This window comes from Equus caballus, chromosome 1 (assembly GCF_041296265.1).
Source record: "Equus caballus isolate H_3958 breed thoroughbred chromosome 1, TB-T2T, whole genome shotgun sequence".
Taxonomy (NCBI): domain Eukaryota; kingdom Metazoa; phylum Chordata; class Mammalia; order Perissodactyla; family Equidae; genus Equus; species Equus caballus.
This window is the reverse complement of record NC_091684.1, coordinates 147,118,073-147,138,317: the sequence shown is the minus strand read 5'-3', so window position 1 is coordinate 147,138,317 and position 20,245 is coordinate 147,118,073. Positions and strand designations below refer to the sequence as shown.

General features: G+C 34.0%; 1 protein-coding gene across 20 annotated transcripts in view; it reads left to right on the top strand.

The window, feature by feature from the left end:
• TCF12 (transcription factor 12) overlaps nt 1-20,245 on the top strand; it is a 351,415-nt gene that overhangs the window by 295,446 nt on the left and 35,724 nt on the right. For 19 of the 20 annotated variants that reach the window (XM_023616749.2, XM_070236010.1, XM_070236006.1 and 16 more), the window contains 5 exons: nt 9,171-9,276; nt 10,300-10,439; nt 10,727-10,871; nt 11,200-11,264; nt 19,858-19,936. In XM_023616749.2, the coding sequence (XP_023472517.1) occupies nt 9,171-9,276; nt 10,300-10,439; nt 10,727-10,871; nt 11,200-11,264; nt 19,858-19,936 (535 nt within the window). The remainder of the gene's footprint in view (nt 1-9,170; nt 9,277-10,299; nt 10,440-10,726; nt 10,872-11,199; nt 11,265-19,857; nt 19,937-20,245) is intronic. The other variant, XM_023616800.2, reaches the window with a different exon arrangement.

Here is a 20,245-nt window from a genome sequence, read left to right as displayed (position 1 = left end):
GAGAATGGGAGAGGTAGACTTTGATAGGCAATATAAGTGAAATTACTTGATCTTTATATAATTTCCTAGCCAATTGTCTTTCAAATGTGAAAATATTTTTCTTTTATGTCCAATTCTAAGTAAAATAGTCTGTTTGAAGATAGTTTGTGTGAGGTTAGTAAAATTAGTTATGCAGGATCCCTGAAGCAGAGAGACTATAACTCAAATTAAGTTTAGATTTTATTTCAAGAGCTATTACAACATTTCTCTTTGTTCTACATGGGGGGGGCGGGGGAACAGCTTTGATCGTATTAAGTATTTCCAGGCTTACTGTAGATGACATAGCTGGTATGGTAGAAAAGTGTAGCCTGAAAATTGATAGCTGGTGCCTGATATAGGTCAAAGTTCACTTTTATGTTCTTGAAAAATGCCTAAAGAGATGATATATTGTCTTAGTCCTCTGTATCATAAGGCTCTAGTCTTATATGTATTTTATTTTTACCACCCTAGTTTTTTATTATTTTCTTATAACTCTTCAGTAAGAAAATCATGTAGTATGTAATTACATTATCCAAAGACTATGTAAATACCTCATCTTAGTATATATGGGGAAATGTCTACATTCCCGTCAATGCTTTATAGTAAAACCTAGCACTTTAATATTTCCAAACTCTAAGTGAAATGTACTTTCTCACTTGAGTTATGAAAGTTTTCTGTAATTCTCATAGTGAACAGGTTAAATTTAAGCTTACTCTTTAATCCCATTTTATCAATTTATTTCAAGATGATAGGACAGGTTAATATTTTGAAATGCTAATAAGTTCACACTGATTTCATTTTTAAGGTCCCATTATGGGTATTTAATAGGAGAGCAAGAAATTCTGAGTGGTACTGGTCTTAAGCAAAATGTTTTCCTTTTTTTCCAGTTTTTATTTTTAAATTTTCAACTTGATTCCATGTACTTGAGGATGTTTGGGGTATTTTAATAATAAGACTGAACAGACTCTAAGAGGAAACTCAAATTAACCAGAGAAGAGCCTTTTCATATTTTATTATTTAAGATTAATAAATCTTATTTATTGGTATTGTATTGTTGGAAATATAACAGACTTGGGCATCTATGTTCAGAAAAGAAAAGCCAAAAATATTAACCCTATTTTTCCCACTCTTTGAAAAGAGAAAGGGTTAATGTTCTGTATCATATGTAGCTTCTGTGTAGCTGTATTCTGTATCATACTGTAAAGTATTAATATATGTTTATGATAAATAGGGGACTTAAAACCATTTTGAAAATTACCTATTTTTTGAAATTTAAAAAATAGCAAGGAATTATGGGTTTCTGAGGTTCTTTATGTATAAAGAACTTAGCCTGCATTCAGTTTTCTCATTGATATGACTAAATTGCGTCCTTTATGCAGAAAGGTAGAAAGTCTTAGAGGTAAAGGAAGGAAAGTTTTGGGAGGAGAGGATTCCCGTTTTATTCACCTTGAGGATTCTGGAATTTCGGCCTTCCTCTGATCTGATCAGCCTCCATTTTCTAGGCCTTGAACTGAAGATGCTACAGAGTGTTCCAGGTATAAAAATTGCAGCAAGTACAGACATGATGCTCTTTTAATTGTATCAGCGGATTATTTTAATCTTATTAGAGACAACATAGATATCCAAGTTTTAAAACTCAAGCTTAGAGAGACATTTTGAATATTGAGCTTCTCTGTATGGAATCCGGGAAAGAAGAGACAGGAACTAACATGATTGTGAGGGCTACTCTGTGTTAGGAACTATACTGGGGACTTTCTGTTTACCTCATTTAATTCTTGCAACCACTCTGTCATTTAGCTGTTACTAGCCTCCTTTTATAAATAAGGAAAATGAAGTTCAGGGAAGTTAAGTAACTTGCCCAAGCCCCACCCAGTAAGTGCTGAGGCCAGAATTGAACCCAGATCTCTCTCCCAAGAGCAGGTTTTCTCTTTTATATCCCCCAAGAGCAAGTAAACTATTCTCCATAGCAAAGGACCAAACTTCATTTATACTTACTACCATTTATTTCAAAATTACTACATTGGAAAGAAAATGTAACTGAGATAAACACTAGGCCATTCTTGCAATTAAATATATTTCGCATATATGATCAGACTAATAGCTTCATGAATGCTAATTGATATGGTCAGTCAAGTAAATTTTTATTATTTTCTGTGTAAGATGAAGAATTTAAAACTATCCTAGATATGTTTAAAAAAACTGGAAATTAGACTATCAGGTCTCCTCTTCTAATGGAAGTCATAGTGCTGAAAATTGGTTTAGCCCTGGTTTTGGCACCTGCCTGCCCACGTAATTTGTATTTTCATAAGAATTAGAGTAGCAATTAGCTAAAATTACATTGTAAATACTCCTAAGACTTATTCTTCAAATAAACATTTTCAGTTGATAGAAGCACAGAAACCAATGTGAGAGTATATAGAACTACATTTCTGTTCCATTGGGGATTTATTGCTAATTAACATGAGAGAGGGGAGTACAATTAAATTAATTTAAATTTCCAGGCTGTCTGTGGGCCCAGTAGAGTTAAATCGAACATTTATATGATGAGGAAAACATGAAGTCATTTAAGAATTCTCTGAAGATAGAATGCTAAAGACATTGAATGACAAGGACTTTAGCTTAAATGTACTTTGATTTTTTCCCTTTACCAAAAATATCTGAGACTCTATTCCAGATAGGAATCCAAGAAGGCCTTTTTTTCTTGATAAAAGTGGGCACAAATACCAGTGAGTTAAAACTATAGCCCCTGCCAGGAGAATATCTTGTCACTGGTCAGCTTTATTAATGTTTTAGAAAAAAGTTTATGTCCCTTTCCACTAGTTCATGAACATGTTAAAGAAAGGGATCAGGTGCTGTATTGTTGGATCTAAATTTCTTTAAAAGTAGGTAGCTAAGAAAGTGACCCTCATTGATTTGTTCAGTATATTTTCCGAGCTTGCAAGTTTCTTACCTAGTCCCTTAAAAATTCCAGTTTATCTCTCAGGAAAAAATGTGTGGTTATTATAAAAATGATAACAGTTGCAATAAAGAGGTGATGAAATAAGCCCAGTGGTGTTAACTTGCGTTTAATGAAAATGTGCTTGACTTAACCTGAGAAGAAATTTTTCTCTCAATTGAAAACCGGTAACTCTGCTTGTTAGACAGCGGAAGTAGTAATTGATTTTAAGCTACTTTGTACTAAAAGCTGGAATTCTTTTTTCTTATTGTTGTTAGAAAGGAAATTTTACTTTATGTCACCCCTAAACATGTCTCTAGAAATTCGTGGGAAAAGATATTAGTCCTTTTGTTTATGAAAATATAAACATATATTTATCCATTTTACAGAAATTCCAGTTGTGTTTTTAGCAGACTAATTAGGTAAAAATCTTCCTTAGAGATGGCTGTATGTCACTGAGTTAGTCCTTGTACTTCAGACATTTTGCTTTGTGGTGTCTTTTGGTTCAGTTCTTGTGGTATTTGGTACTAGAACTATCTAAATATTTTCCCCTTTAGGCTTGGAATTGCCATAAAAGCTCTAGTAGTAGATTGGACTTTATGGTACAATTTGCTGTTTTTATGTAATATTAAAATAGTGAAAGCATTGAGATATTTATCAAATCTGTCATTTGTTTAAGTATTCTTAGCTATTTAGAAATTCTTAAATTAGACTGCTGTTTTATAGATTTAAATTTTTAGTCTCTTTTTCTTTGGGGTTATGTTTGTTTTCATTTTGATTAGAGAAGGAGCAAGGAAAGTGGGAAGACATACATTTCAGAAACTTTAAAATTGTGCCATTTAGTGTAAAGATATGCTGTTTATCTGAGTGTATATATAAGATCAGTATTTATGAGAAATGGATCCCAAATGATTAGAAAAATCAATAAGAAATCATTTTAAGGAAATTTCTTTAACTTCTAACACCGATTTCTCTTATCTGGAGTATAATTATTAAAGCAAAGTTTTTATTTACTCTTTGTAAACAGCCTCTTTTTACTAAATTCTGATCCCACAAAATTCAGAAATAGATGGAAACTGTTGTTTGTGTGTATTACTATGTGTGGAATTTGCATAGGTTAACCAGCAATAACTGAAAAATAAATTCTTACAATAATTACCTGGTTTTTCTTTCTTGGTTTTTGAGTGTTGAGTCTTAAATGTGCATGTTTTAAAAATTATTGGCCCAGAGGTTTAATTACAGATTTTAAAGGATTTGACTTGAGTTGAGGTTCTCTTTTTTTCCAGTGACCTAGACTTTTTTTTTTCAAGTTTTAGCTACTCAGCTAGATCTTATAAAATTTTTATTGCTTAATATAAAATATAATTATATAAAATATCAGATAAATTAAGTGGATGTTCCTGAACATAAAATCACATTTTTATTTTAAAATTATAATGGTAGGGTAAATGAGCCAAGTGATTTTGTTTTGTTTTATTATTTTGATAAGTTGATAAAAATTGTGCTGAAGGTGATTTCTATTAACATAAACTTTTCACATATTGGCAGTCCATGTTAGCATGTATTGAAGTGTTTAATAATATTTAACATATTGGAGCTTAAAGAGAACTGCTATTCAAACCATCTTGACAAAAGAGCCAACAGAATCCCAAACATAATGAAACTTGGGCATAATTTCTGTGTTAGAGCATGTCCAGAAAAATGAATATGCTTCTCTCTTTCTTCTTTCTAAATTAAGTGAAGGTCTTCCCAAAATGATTGAGAGTTTAGGCTGATTTTGGTCTTCATAGGCCCTGGAATTATAAGACTCCTAGAATATTTCTCTCAAAATAAACTGATGGGTAAGTAAAAGTGATCTAGACCTTCATTGTTCAGTATAGTAACCACTAGTCACATATGACTATATAAATTAATTAAAATAAAATTAAAAATTCAGTTTCTCAGTTGTACTATCTGCATTTCAGGTGTTCAATAGTCACATGTAACTAGTGGATGCTGTATTGTTCAGCACAGATATAGAACATTTCCATCATTACAGAAACTTCTGTTGGACAGTGTTCATATAAGCATTCTTTAATTTCTGTGAAAGGGTATCTCAATTAAGATAGATAGCTATTCTCACAAACTAAAAAAAATTACCAACTGATCATTTGGGACATTTAAAAATATCAACCGCCACACAGGCTATGAGATCTATTTTAAAAAGCATGGGGAATGACATTGTCTTGTAACTCATGACTGGATGTGACAATATAAAAAGAAAAACTGTCTTTTTAGCAAAAACTTCTATTTCTTTGCATCTTTTCTCAATAACTATCAGAAAATCAGTATGCCTCCCTACCTCGCAAGGATGTTTCCAATATTAATTACAGGAAGGATGCATTGAAATCAAGAGCACAGTGCACAGCTCCAGCCTCTAGAGCTAAACAGAGACTGGTCTGCCCTGAATCTGGGGTTATCCATATGACTAAAGTGAATCATCCAAGCAGGAAAGAAGAAATCTGTTTTTGTTAACTTGACTCCAATTGGTTACATGAGCTAAAACATTCCAAGGATAATTGTGTAATCACTGTAAAGGGTAATTGTAAATATTCATCCCTCAAGTACTCTATCACTTTTAAAAAGTTAGTTTGGGTAGATGGGATGAGGACATTAAAGACACTGTTAATGTCGATTTGTTCTTTTCAACCAGTCTTAACAGTGAAAGGAAGGTGTCTGTTAGATTTTCAGTTATATTTGTTCAAGTTGGAATAAGTGTTATGGTTCTATTCACCAGACACTCAAAAAGTTTCTCTCAGTGCCATTCCTGGAGGAGAAAATATAAGTGCTTGGGAAAGAAGAAAGACAGTCCCGTGATAACTACTGTGAGCTTGACATTGTGAGATGGTGGCTAGAATTCTAAAGAAAATTTCTAAGTATCGACCACATTTTAATAGAACATCTTAAATTACTTAATTGTCCCATTTCTCTATTTCTCTTTAATATAGTTTGACTCTTGGTAAAGTTTAATAATCTTAAAGCATATATATTCCTTTCTGTTAATTTTAAGGTTGTTTGTTGTGATACAAAATCATACTTAAGATTTAAACGTATGATTAGATCATTAACTAGAAAAAAACTGGCATCTATGTGCAGGTGATCAGATGACATAAGCAGTCTGGTTTTAATTTGTGGCCAGTACTGATTGTAACTGAAAGAGACTTACTCTTTTTGTGGAATTGGCTGACTATTTCCCTACATCTGGAGTTAATAAAAGTCTTTGAGACCACATCAGTTGCGCTTTGCCGCAAGAGCTCTTTGATCTGAGAAATCAAGACTGGCACAACTGCTGCTTCATAACATTGCGTCTATGTCTCTGCAAGCTGTGGTGAAGATACCAGAAGGAGAGTTATTTGGCCTGTGTTAGAAATGCTGTTAGATGGACCTCTTTGAGAACCATATTTTTCAAAATGTTTTTATTATGATAAAAACTTTGAACTTAAGTTACTAAATAAACAATAAACTTATAGTAGTTTAGACTTTTTACCATTTTCATTTATGAGATCTATCCTTTAAAAGGCCTTTTTTCCCCAAAATCTGTTTATAGACTAATATTAAAAACAACTTTACCTCTAAAATGAGCCCTGTTTTCTCCATACAGCTTCAGAATTTTTACATAAGAGTAAGCAAGTCTCTTCTATTTATCTTGGCCTTCTTGCTTTCTGTCCGTCAATTAACCATTATCTGACAGCAGTTTGTAAAAGCAAAGTCAGGCTTATCCCCTTTTTTGCTTTTGTAAATGCAAACATTTAGAATTATTTTAATTGCAAGTGTATCATGAATAGAATACAGTGAACTGAATGGGAATAAGGATAAAGAAATATAAATTGACAAATTCTGTATAAGTTTAAACTGACAAATTATGTAGATTTTTTGTGTGAAATGACACATCAAAACCAGTTTTCATAATTATCAGTGGGAGGCTTACGTACTGTTTCAATCTATAACTTGGATAGATTTAGAGAATTTTATATTTTGTACTTTCAGACCAGTGATGGTGTATATAGTAAATAAGCATTTGTGACAAAAAGCATATGTTCTAATGCTGTCTTCTGAATTTTGTTCTCATTTGTATTTTCTTGCTACATCTATGGATTTACTCATTTTTTCATTGTGATTTCAGCCAGTTTTGGGAAAATCTATATATAAAGGGGACAGAGGACATCTCGCTGTGGCTAAATTTAGACACTGAAACTTGATTAAAAGAAAAATGGTGTAAAATTCCTTTCCTGAAAACTTTTTCCTGCCCATCAGCCTATGTAATATATTCCAAACACATTTGTATGTACCCAATTATTTCGTCCTAACACTATCTTTTTGTAATAGCTCTAAACTAGAAAAATATGTTTAATGTGTATAATGAAAAAACCATTTTATCTGCCGTATTTCCCTATTTAGAATCCTTCTGGATAATTCTTAGGAATATATCTTGTCTCAGACTTCTTAGGTATCACAGGTGTGTGTTTTTACTTGTGGGGTGTGAAAGGTAGGAAACTAACCTGAATGCCAGTCCATTAAAAAGACACACATGTGCTATCATTAGCATGACTAGCAGGAAGAATAAAAATGGACTTTTTAACCTTTTATTTTGGATGAATTGTATATGTAAGTAGTATCATGTCAGACAAAAACTAAGAAACAGTATTTGAGGACTGAACAGGGGCAACATACAGCAGTATAGCTGCTTCTATAAGAATGATAGAAAGATAATACTATTAGCCAATACTTAGTGCTGATCGTGCTCAACATTTTATATGTATTATCTCATCTCATCTTCCTGTTAAGCCCCTGATGCAAGTACTGTTAGCACCATCTTACAAATGAGGAACTGAGTCTCAGAAGTTAGGTAATTTTCCAGAAGTCTTTACAGTTAGTTAATACCACAGAGAAAGAATAAAGGAATATAAATGATAGTAGATGTAAATTTTGGCTCTCGTTTTAATCTTGGTATGTGCTTCTTAACCTTTTTTTTAGTGCAGAGAACTCTATGTTCAGGGTAAAAATATCAAACTTTGTGTTTGGAAGGGCATAAAGTAAATGTCCTCCTTCCCAATTCTAAGTCCAGAGGTGTAACTATTAAGTTTCTGATGTGTAATTTCAGAAACTTTTTCTGCTTGTAGAGAAAATGTGTGTATGATTTTTTACACATGCTCCCATAATTTTAATAAGGTAGTTGCTTTCTTCCACTTAAGTGAACACTTAGGCTCTTTATTTTGAAGTAATATTTAACGGATAACCCTTATCAAACTACACAAAAGAAATATTTCATACACTGTCCATAATAGAACTGCTTTCCAGACGTTCTTCCTGATGCCTGGTTTACTTTTACTTTTACAGACCATGCATCACCATACATATTGTTTATTTGGTTTCCTTCTTGATTTCAGTAGTCATCATGAGAATGGATTGATCATGTTTTGATTATTAAGGTTATATGGCTGCCCATTTAGTTTCCCAGAGAAATGACAGTGTTGGCCATTTGCCAATTCAAAATGTTCATATTTGGCTTATCTGAAGCAAAAGTTTACCAAAGGAAATTAATATTGCTCCAACAAATTAAATGAGATTTTTCTTAAAGCTGTGCTAGACTTGAAAGTTTACTTGAAATAACAGAAGTAAAACCCCTCAGCAGAATTTGGTTTTAATTTTGCTAACCCTACTAAATTAGGAAGTTTTTGAACACTTGTGCCTTTCATGGTTATCTTTTAATAGTAACAAAAGACAGTAACATTTAATCTAAGTTATTTTGATTTTGATAAATCTTGTAACAGTGAAAAGAATAAATTTTATGAGCCCCAATTTTATTTTATGCTATATTCAAAAGACATTTGTTTCCACCGTCATATTTTGAATCATGAGCCTGCAGGGATATGTGTTCTGTAAGCAAAGTCAACATTTATGACTTTATTAAGCCATTTGGTGTAATTGTCACACAAAGATGCGTTATAGGGATATTTGGAGTAGTATTTCTCTCTAGTAATTGGCTAAAAACAAACATGTAGATAGTAACCAAGTTAGACAGTATTTATATGGACTTAAACAGCTTCTTTGGATTTGTGGTAGTCTTTATAGATATTGGATAGGCCTTTTTAGTCTCTTTATGAAATGTAAAACTCATTTTACATTAGGGATACGATAGTCATTTACATTTTAATTAAATATCATGTTTAATTTTAAGGTATATGCACCATCCCCAAATTCAGATGATTTCAACCGTGAATCTCCTAGTTATCCATCTCCCAAGCCACCAACCAGTATGTTTGCTAGCACTTTCTTTATGCAAGGTAAGTACTACCAAATAGTTGTCAAATACTACAGCAGTTGTCTATTGTATATTAGCTAATATTTTTAAGTTGTGAGAAAAGAGAATACTTATATAGGAATTCAGACATTATTTATGTATTTTTGGCTGAAGTAGATTAAAATTTAGTTTTAAAGTTTTCCGGTCCTATTTATTGCTGACTGCAATGGAGTTGGATTATCCAGCAAACCATTGGAATGCCCATCTAGAATTGATTGAATTTATAAAGGACTTCAATTGAGAAAAATGAGTAGAGCTGCTCTTTCTCATTTTAGAATTTAAATGTATGAAAGCTATTAACAACTCTAGTTTCCTGTTTAAATTACTGATTCATATCTTCTCTAGAATTACCAATATAAATAGTGAATATCATAGAATAAGACTTGTTAAGAGAGAAAAAGTGTTGCATTTCCTTTAATTCATGTCTAGCAAATCATTTTTGTTTGGTCTCCTGTGGTTTTGGACTATAGGAAGCATATACTATGGGAGCTATAAATTACTACATAAATGGTTCCTTGACTTTATATTGGTGAGTGAAGTCATTGCTAACATTTTATTTGAAGGCTGACTGTAATATAGTCATTATCAATTACTATGGTTTATTATTAGAGAAACTTCTTTATTCCACAGTTTCAGAATATTTTATATAATGTACATTGCTTGTTTTAGATTGAGAACTTTCTTGTATATTTATGGGTATACCACTTAACTAAACAGTAAACCCCACCTATCCCCAAATTTGGAATTTTTATTATCTCATTGATACGAATTTAGATCTTCTGAAGATTTTTATAATGACCTACCTACTACAGTTGGATTACTTTTTTTCTCTTTGACTGTAAAGATTTATTCCTTCTTTTAAAATAGTAATTATACAGTTTAGAAAGAAGAAAACCAGACAGAAGACTAGGTTAGAAAGGGGAGGGAAAAAATATCTGGAGAGCATCATAAAATAAAAGAAAAAATTTTAGCTAAGGAAAATTTTATATTTCTCTTTTTGTCTTAGATGGGACCCACAATTCTTCTGACCTTTGGAGTTCATCAAATGGGATGAGCCAGCCTGGTTTTGGTGGAATTCTGGGGACCTCCACTTCCCACATGTCTCAATCCAGTAGTTATGGCAGCCTTCATTCACATGACCGCTTGGTAGGCTGTGACACATGACTAGGGTGCAGCCGCACTTTGTCCTCACTTGTGTTTCTTTTTTGGATTACAAGTTTAAGATTTGATTCTGCCAAAACTTCTGAAGTTTGAAATATTTTAGGCTTACTGCATTTAGCATGCCTTTTTAAAAAGTAAATGATAATAGTAGCACTCTTCAGCTGCTAATTTGTGATGTTCTTTTTGATCTGTTTGAATAGTTGTCCAGTTCTATGTGCATATTATTCAGAAAATGTATTTGATAGATCCTATCTCTTTCCTACTTTCTCTAGAGTTATCCTCCACACTCAGTTTCACCAACAGACATAAACACGAGTCTTCCACCAATGTCCAGCTTCCATCGCGGCAGTACCAGCAGTTCACCTTATGTTGCTGCCTCTCACACTCCTCCTGTCAATGGATCAGATAGCATTCTAGGTGAGCTGTTTTAGGTTGGCAAAACTCCCTAAAACCTAATTTGAGAATTTTCAGTGAACTCCACATCTTTCAATATATTTTTAGTATTTAGTTTAAAAATGAAAGAAAGGAAGAAAAGAAACTTTTTGATTTTCATTAATGTAGAAACTGGTAAGGATCCCAGCTTTACCTTAGCTTATTAAGTACAACACGTGCAGAATATTTGCTGGTTTTTTTGTGACAGATGTGAGATAACAGTAAAGAACAATCTTGAAATAATGGCAGAATGCTAAAAAAGCATGCCTGCCTGCTGAAATTCTTGATTTGTTTTCCTACTTGAAATATTCAGGAACCAGAGGGAATGCTGCTGGAAGCTCACAGACAGGTGATGCACTTGGAAAGGCTTTGGCATCTGTGAGTATTAATTTTACATTTTTGCTGAATGAATTTTACACTGCTGAATGCAGTGATTAGATTTTCTGGGCAGTAGTGTCATAGTTAAAGGGTGTAATTATAACAGGATCAGCTTTATTACTCATTTAGAGCTATTCTTGGTTTGTATTGATTTGTGCTGCCCTTAAAATAACTCATGAGAACACTTTCCCACCCCATTCCCACAAGATCTAGCCCTCTAACTTCAATTTAAATATCTATCTTTGTCTTAATGGAACAGATGTAGATAGAAGGAAGAGAAATTTGGACATTTTTTCTAAAGCACAAATTACTGAGATGCATAGTTAAATCTATTAGTTTTAAATACATACTTAATGAGTTGTCCATTAAAATAAGTCAAGTGGAACGAACAAAGGCAGCTCACTTATTCTTCTGATCCAGAGAAGGAAGTACCTTTATAAGGAATTTTTCCAAGACAGAAAGTATTTTGCATATTTTTAAAAGGAAAAAATAATCATCTGCAACTGATTCATTTAAGAAATAGGAAATGAGAAGCTTGCTCTAAAAAAGCCAGATTGATTTAAGAACTCATGCTAAAATGAGTAAAACATTTGAAGGAATCCCATAGTATTTTCTGGAGCAGCTAGTTTATATCACATCGGGATGTTAATGACAAAGCAGTGATTTGCTTTAATAAAAGCAATGATTGTGTTTTAATATCTGATCCTTAAAACATTAAAACTGAAATCCCTTCTTTTTGAATTCTTTTGGGAGAGCATTTACCAGTAATCCACACAGATTCCAAATCTAATTATTTAAAAGAGGCACTTCTGCTTTGTACCTTCTGAAGTTTCTCCTTAGGCTTTTCTTTCTTTTTCCCTCCTGAGTTTTACACCTCTCAGAATTCCCACAGAGTTGTCTTACGTTTTCTGTGAAGTGCAGTTAACTCTGTCAAACACATTTGCTGCTGTTGCTGGGGAAGGCAGACCACTTAATGTGTGAGTAGTAGGAAGCAACTGTTGAAACACGTTTAGGGAGATAAACCTCTTTGTATATAGTTTCTGTAAATAAACCTTTCTCTGCAGCCAACTACAAGTTTTTTAAGAAATAAAGCCAAGTCAAATTCATCTTCCACACAGTGGAGCCCCACACAAAATAGAGCTCAGTAAATGTTTGTGGAATTCAATCTTGCATCATCTGACAAAAGTAATGATGATAATAAAAAAACACACAAAAATATCAGCTCTAATCTGAATACTTACTGGGTACTATATTAAGCATTTACATGCTTTGTTTCATTTAATCCTCAAGAAAACCCTTTGAGGTTGGCATTATTATCCCTACATTATAGGTGAGGAACTAAGGTTTAAAAGGTTAAGTAACTTCAGCTCAGAAAGATTAAGTCGCATGCCCTAGGGATCACCAAACTAGGAAGGGTAAAACCCATATATATTAGATGAGAACCCTGATCTGACCAGCTTCACTACTAGTAAAAGAGCAATGCTACAGTGACTGTTGTTTTATAGGGTGTTGATGAGGATTAAAGGGAGTTGTCCCACTTTTCTGGACTTATTCCCACCTAATGAAAACTACCTACTTCAGAAGAGAATTATTCTATAATATTTAATCTGAGCGCCGTGCAGGTATTTGATTGGCTTGCCATATTTCTTCTGCTGCTTCTGAAAGAATCCAGTAACAGATATTTCAGATGTAGGAGGACAAATAACATTTGAGCTTTCAACACTAGGCAACTTTTAAAAATATAACCTGCATTTCAGGGGCTTTTTTCTCAAAAGTTTTTTGTTTATTGTATTCAAGGAAAAGTTCTATAAAGGAACCTTGGAAGATAGGCAGGCAAGAATTTGTGACGTTCTCAGTGGTCATTCAAGCTCTTTTTCAGTTACCCTTCAAGTCCTTGACTGTTTTCCCATATCATGACCAGCATTCTAGCCAAACCAGTTGGCATTTGGAAAAGAAAATCCAAATTCACTGTTAGTGGAAGCCAGGGAAGGGAATGTTTAATCTAGTTAGTGGGTGGGCTTTGGTTGTCATGGAAACTCAGCTCTGTCATCCTATGTTGTTACTAGGCAGGAGCAGCCAGGTCATTTCATAAATCATTTCTGTCATAGCTGACGGTGATGCATTCCATCTGCTCCATCACTGCATGCCATAGTCTGCACACTTCAAATCCCTTTCTTCAATCCATCTGCTGCTCCCCTCCGCACAAGCCCCCTCCAGCAAATACATTCTTTCTCTGACTTCCATTATGGACTCACATTCACTTTAGTGCTCTCAGAATGTACTGAAAAACAAAAACATTACATTGGGGATAGGAAGGATTAGAGGAGATGAGAAGAAGGAATGTTATGAGGATTACACTTGAGAGTCTGACATGCATATCAGAATTTTATGTTAGATGCTACAGATCTTTGGAAATAGTGACCATGAGTATGTTGAAAATGTAAGTTCTTAGAATGTGTGACATTTTTAATATAGCATCTTGTTCTAGGTGGAGAAACACCATGCTGTTGTCATTAGAGCTATTTCTAACTCCCCGATTGTCTGTGTCTTAGAAGGTCTTTCATGTGTGAAACATCAGAGGGTACAACCTTTGTTCTTCAGTTTAGGTATTAAAGAGCACACCGAATACTGTGTGATTAAACATGTAAGGCCAGATAATACATTTGCAAAGGTTCCTTTATTTTAGATTTAAGCCTGGATAATTGTGGTCTTAATCTTAGGATAGCTAGAAAGAGAATTGTACATGAAAGTATTTACACAAAGTTCCCAAAGCCCTGTGGATTATGCATTAGTTTAGATAATAAACTAGGGTAAGATAGAAGGAAAGGAAAATCTGGGTATTCGTGCCATTTGTAATGTGTTTCCCTGAACATTTGCCAGACAATAACCCTTTAAGATTGTGCCCATGGAGAGTTATGTAGAGGAAGAAACATCTGGTTTATTTCAGTGCCTAATACCATATCAAAACACTTGGTCTTTAATTTAGAGGAGATCAAACAAGAGGACTGTTTAACTTTGTTGATTATATCGGACTTCTTTGTGATAATTTATGTTTTGGTTTCTACCTCAGAGCAAAGGAGAGAGAGTGAGTGAGTGTGTGTGTGGGTGTGTGTTTTATCTGGATAGTTAAATGGTCAGTAGTCTCCAACAAAAGAAAAGAAAATTCAGGGAAGTTGACGTTTAAAAGTAATTCATGAAATAAGTTTCTTTGTTCCTTAGACTCAATAACATTAACATAATAAAGATTAACTGAAATGTGCACGGTAGTGTTTAAAAAATTGGGCTCACAGTTCCAATGTTGGGGTTGGGAGCTCTCCATTGTGTCCTTTTTGTCTGAGGCTCTTTTCATTAGCCTCTGGCTTATTGGCACCCTGCTGATTGGAATGGACCGTGACTGATAGGAGGAGGAGCCTCATTTGTTGCAGTAAAATGAGGCATATTACCGTTTAAGCCTGGCAGAAGGTGGTGTGAGTTATTCATCATTGGTCATTTAACAGTACGAGGACCATGGACTGCATGCAGAATGAGTTCTTACTTTGTGTTTATGCTCTAGATTCTAAATCACTCCTATCCCCACTTTTTAAGAGACTGACTTTTTTCTTTTTATTTTCTTTCAAACATCAGCGTAGGAGTTCTTTAAGGTCAGAAAGTACAAAAAGTAATGTATTCCTGATTTAGAATGCTCTTTGTCAAATAGGACTTATGTTTAGAATTTCTTAAATTAGCACAACAATTTCTATAGAATAAATATAATTTGTATGTGACTTGGCAACAGAATAAACATGAGGAGGTGAAATTTAATGAAATGATCTGTGATCTGAAAAACTGTATTTTGCATTTTTAATATTGTCTTGCTCCTCCTCTCCCCACATACACATTGTTTTTATGAAAGTAAAAGGGACAAGAAAAAAAATCCTGTAATTTGCCAGGCTATATGTCAGTTCAGGAAAGTATTAATAACAATTCTGTCTGTCATCACTTTAATTTAGGGCAAAGTAGAATCAGGGAGTGTGATGGATGAGTGGAGAAAATGGCTTTCATTGTACAAATGGAGAAGCTGCTTTTGAAAAAACACCAGAAATTATATGTTTTTATACTTGATACATTTTGACTGCTTCTCCTGTTTTCACAGTGATTTTTAAAATCTCACACCTATTTTGTATATAGCATCAGAGCATTTTGCTAAGTCATAGCAAGGTTGTGATGTATACCTCAAGTACAACCTCTTCCTTCTTTGAGATTAAAGAAGTTGTCACCAGTTCTTGACATGCTTAGGGATTGTTTAATTATAATGATGGAGTTATCAGAGAAAATAAGGGTTGATAGTCTGCTTATACCCTCAAAAGCTCATACTTCCCTAATGATGTGGTGTGGAGAGCAGGACTAATTCTCAGAAATAGTGAAACTGCACCATCTTGTTGTTTTCAACGCTTGTACTATAAAACTAATTTGTAAATGAATTAATCTTTGTAACAAGATCTTTTTCCCCACTTTGGTATTTCTGTTATTGAATCTCATAACATGAATACTGAGGTAAATACTACCATTTACCAAGTTCTGCTTTTTATCAAAAAGTATTATAGCAAATTTCAAGTGCAGTTTAATTGCTCACCTTTTAAAATATTGAGTAGCTACTCATACAAGACAGTGACAGACAATGACAAATTCAGTGTTGAACAATATAAGTCCCTGCCTTCAGAGAGCTTCCAGTCAAGGAGAGAAGATAAGACAGATATTTAAAAAAAAATGATAATATAGAGCATAGTGTGAAGTAAAAGACCAAAGAGAAATACAGATTATTTTAAGAGTGTAAGGGAGGTGAAAATGAGTGTAAATGGGGAGATGCCATTTGAGCTGAGCTTTGATGTGGTATAGAATTCCATCAGGGAGAAGTTAAGATACAGGCATTTTGAAAAGACAAGTTATGTTCAGAAAACAAAAAAGATATTTTGTTTGGATAACAGAGTACATAATGTTATAAGTAGGTTAGAAGATAGAAAGATATTTTTGTGACCAGATTATGAAAGACGTCAGATGTCACTCTGTTTTATTTAGTAAGCAACAGGAAGCACTGCATGGGATTTGACTGTTCAAAACTGGTTGAGGATAGTAGCTCAGGCAATTATGTGTGGGTTGACAGGAGCAGGGAATAACTAGAAATGTAAAGACTTGAATAGTTGACCCAAAGTTCTAGTAAATGTTTAAAGTAGTGTCTTGGAAGTTAGAATGATATGTGCCTATCCCAGAAACAATATAGAGAATTGTGGATATTGCTGTCTTTGGTGGGAAGGATGAGGGACAGAGGAAAGGAGAGGGAGGAGAGAGTGATTTTGGTGACCCTGAGAATGGTGGTGCTAACTGAGATAGAGGAAATAGAAGAGTAGAGATGGGGGGAGTATGGAAGCTTGAGGGAGTGATGCAAAGTTTGGGTTTGGACATGCTGAGCTTGAGACGAAAGAAGAATACGTCCAGATGGAGAAGTCCAGCAGCCAGTATGAGGATAGAGATGTCAACTTAAGAGGCATTCACAGGATGTCATAGTTGATACTTTATGACAAATGGTATTACCAAGAGGTAAAACACAGGTAAATAGAAAACTGAGACCAGAGCTCTAGGGAAACCTACTTTAGGGGAACTAAAAGAGTAAAAGAGAGGTGGAGCCTAGGTAAATACATGCAAGGATTTAAAAGAAATACTCAAATGGAAACTTCTTGCAAAGATGATATTCATTCTTTCAACAGGTATATGTTTACCAGCACTGCTGTAGAAGCTAAAGCTACTGCAGATTCTATATAATTCAGATTTTGTCTGAATAAGACAAAGTTCTTGCTCTTCTGGAGCATACGTTTTACAAGGGGAAAGGGTAAGAGACAGATAATAAACAAGTAAACAAATTTAGACAATTAGGGATTAATGTAAGCAGTATGAAGAAAAAAAGTAGGAGGGTGTGACAGAGAGGGAATGCTGTTTCTCTAGTGCTTTCATGCTGTTAATCTTTACACAAAGAAATAAAAAATCAGTGAGCTGATGTAGAGCCAGCCCCAGTGACCTAGTGGTTAAGTTTGGCGTGCTCCACTTTAGTGCCCTGAGTTCACTTCCCGGGCATGGACCAACACCACTGTCTGTCAGTGGCCATGTTCTTGTGGTGGTTCACATACAAAAAGAGGAAGATTGGCAACAGATGTTAGGGCGAATCTTCCTCAGAAAAAAAAATTATTCTCAAAAAAAAAAAAGAATCATTGAGTTGGTCTAGTTATGATAATCAAAGTTTTGCATAGAACTGAGACATTTCTCATTCCTCATCCAACCATCATCAATGTTATCAACTCTTTCATCCCTTACTGGTTACTGTAGTCAAGACGTATTACATAAAAGTTAGCATCCATTGTTCATAAACAGATATAATTATGTGAATCTTAAACATGGGAAATAGTGATTTACAAAAGTAAAGGAGTATGTTGAGATATGTTTTTGTTGAAGTTTGGTGACCTTACCTAATTTACTTATAAAGTTGAAATAAATCACTGTATGTATGTAGGCCACTAAGAACCAAAATGTGACCTTTAGCTAATTTTCACGTGTCCCTGAATTTTTAAAAAGGTTAACAACTTTAAGACCTACAATATTGATCTTGTAACATACTGCCTCCCTATTACTAAGTCCTCCCATAAAGTCTTTTGAAGTCTTCTTGGTAGCTTTGCTTTTGCAAAATGGCTTTCTAACTTCAACATACAATTTCTAGATCTAGTAATTTGGAGGGAGTTGTTGTTTAAAGGTATTTACAATTTAGTAGCATCAAGAAAATTGGTGTATTTTATTTGAGGCAGATATATCCATTAGTAGTCAAAGGTAAATAGACCTTCTGGCCACTTGCAATTTAGTTAATGCTATCTTCTTTTTAAAAAATGAAAGCTGTTATGTTTGGTGATTATGACTTGTGGAATTTTGTTTTACATGAGTTTGTCCCAATGTCTGGCTTTTTGGTATATTATGCTGTCTTTAAAACAAATGCTGAGACCCCTTATATGCCATAATTTGGGTCTCTTTAAATTCATTAGAGCTGTAAGCTTACCCACAGCAAGGTTATTTCTATTGCATGACTCTTTGCGCCCACAGGTAGTTTTCCTTTTAAAAATGTTTGACCAGGTGCCTGCCCCGTGGCCGAGTGGTTAAGTTTGCATGCTCTGCTTTGGCAGCCCAGGGTTTCACTCGTTTGAATCCTGGACATGGACATGGCACCGCTCATCAAGCCATGCTGAGGCGGCATCCCACATGCCACAACTGGAAGGACCCACAACTAAAAATACACAACTATGTGCCGGGGGGCTTTGGGGAGAAAAAAGGAAAAATTAAAAAACAATAAAACCTTAAAAAAAAAAATGTTTGACCACAATTTATCCAGATAAGTTGATTTGTCTGCTCTAAGTGCTGAGGTGTGAAGATGATTTATTATGCCCGTTATAGGAGTAGGATTGTCCTAGAAAAGGCTATGAAGGATTAAGGAGACTTTTTAAAATATTTAAGAGTTAAATAGGTAAATTTGAATGAATCTGTCACTATTTTTTTTAGCAATATATAATAAATATAAAGTACTGCAACAAAACTTTAGCCAAGATACCAAAATTTATATATCCAGATATGTTATTCTCTTTAAAGAAGACCTCTTAGGAGGTAAAGTCCATAAGTAATTTGGGGAACATTTTTTGGGTTTTTGTTTGGTTGGGTTTTTTTTTCCATTTTCCTCAAGAGTAGCAAGGTACCCTTTGAGAGCAAGTTTGATTTTTTACAACACTCACACATCCTTTGGAGCTGAATTTGGCAAGTCTCATTGGTCAAACAGAACTTTTTAAATGAGAAATAAGGGATAACTATTTAAAAAATTATTTTCTTTGGCTTTTAAAGCTGTTTTTAAAGACTGCTGTCTTCAAAAGGTGAGTTAATGGTTTCCTGAGATAATTATGTTTAATGGGTATCCCTTTTCTTAGATGGTATTTTCTAGAAAGATTATCAGATTTAACTTTATAGTCACTTCTCTTTTTTGTTCTAACAATTAGAAACTTAAATTATTTTCAACTAGAATAATAAAGAAATAGATATCATCTATTTTATTCCTCTCATATTCGAATATATGTGATATTTTTTAATCCTAGTTTTAAAACTGAGTCTTCTATAGCCTTTATATAATGGAATAGTCCTAAAATTGATGAAACGGTTTTTCACTCTGAGTCTTAGAGGTGGCAACTTGGATTATAAAAATAACTCCATGCAGGGGGCCAGCCCTGTGGCCAAGTGGTTAAAGTTCCACGTGCTCCACTTCGATGGCCCAGGTTTGTGAATTCGGATTCCCGGTGTGGACCTACTCCAGTCATCAGCCATACTGTGGAGGCGTCCCACATACAAAAAGTAGAGGAAGATTGGCACAGGTGTTAGCTCAAGGCTAATCTTCCTCAAGTGAAAAAAGAGGAGGATTGGCAATGGATTAGCTCATGGTGAATCTTCCTCACCAAAAAATAATAATAACTCTGTGCAAATGGATTTATGTTTTTGCTGTTGTCATATATTGATATGTGTATATCTTTTGTTTTCTGGTTAGATTTATTCTCCTGACCATACCAGCAGTAGTTTTCCATCAAATCCATCAACACCAGTTGGATCACCCTCACCTCTCACAGGTAGGCTTTTGTTATATCTAACTACTTAATAATATGTGTGGGGCTACTTGGAAATATTTGAAGTTTGTTTATTTTTCAATAAAATCCAGTAAAAATTCATGACAAAAGTCATTTAGATTTTGAGAAAACATGTAAGCAGAGCCTTCCTCTTGAGTTCATTTTGGTGAGTATTGAATTATTTATTCATACCTTCTCCGATTCTTAAAATAATTTGTGATAATTTATAAGAACAATTGTTATAATAGGACAAAGATAAGGCTAGGCAATTGAGATGAAGATAAAATATGGAGAAGGAGATGAATCAAAATT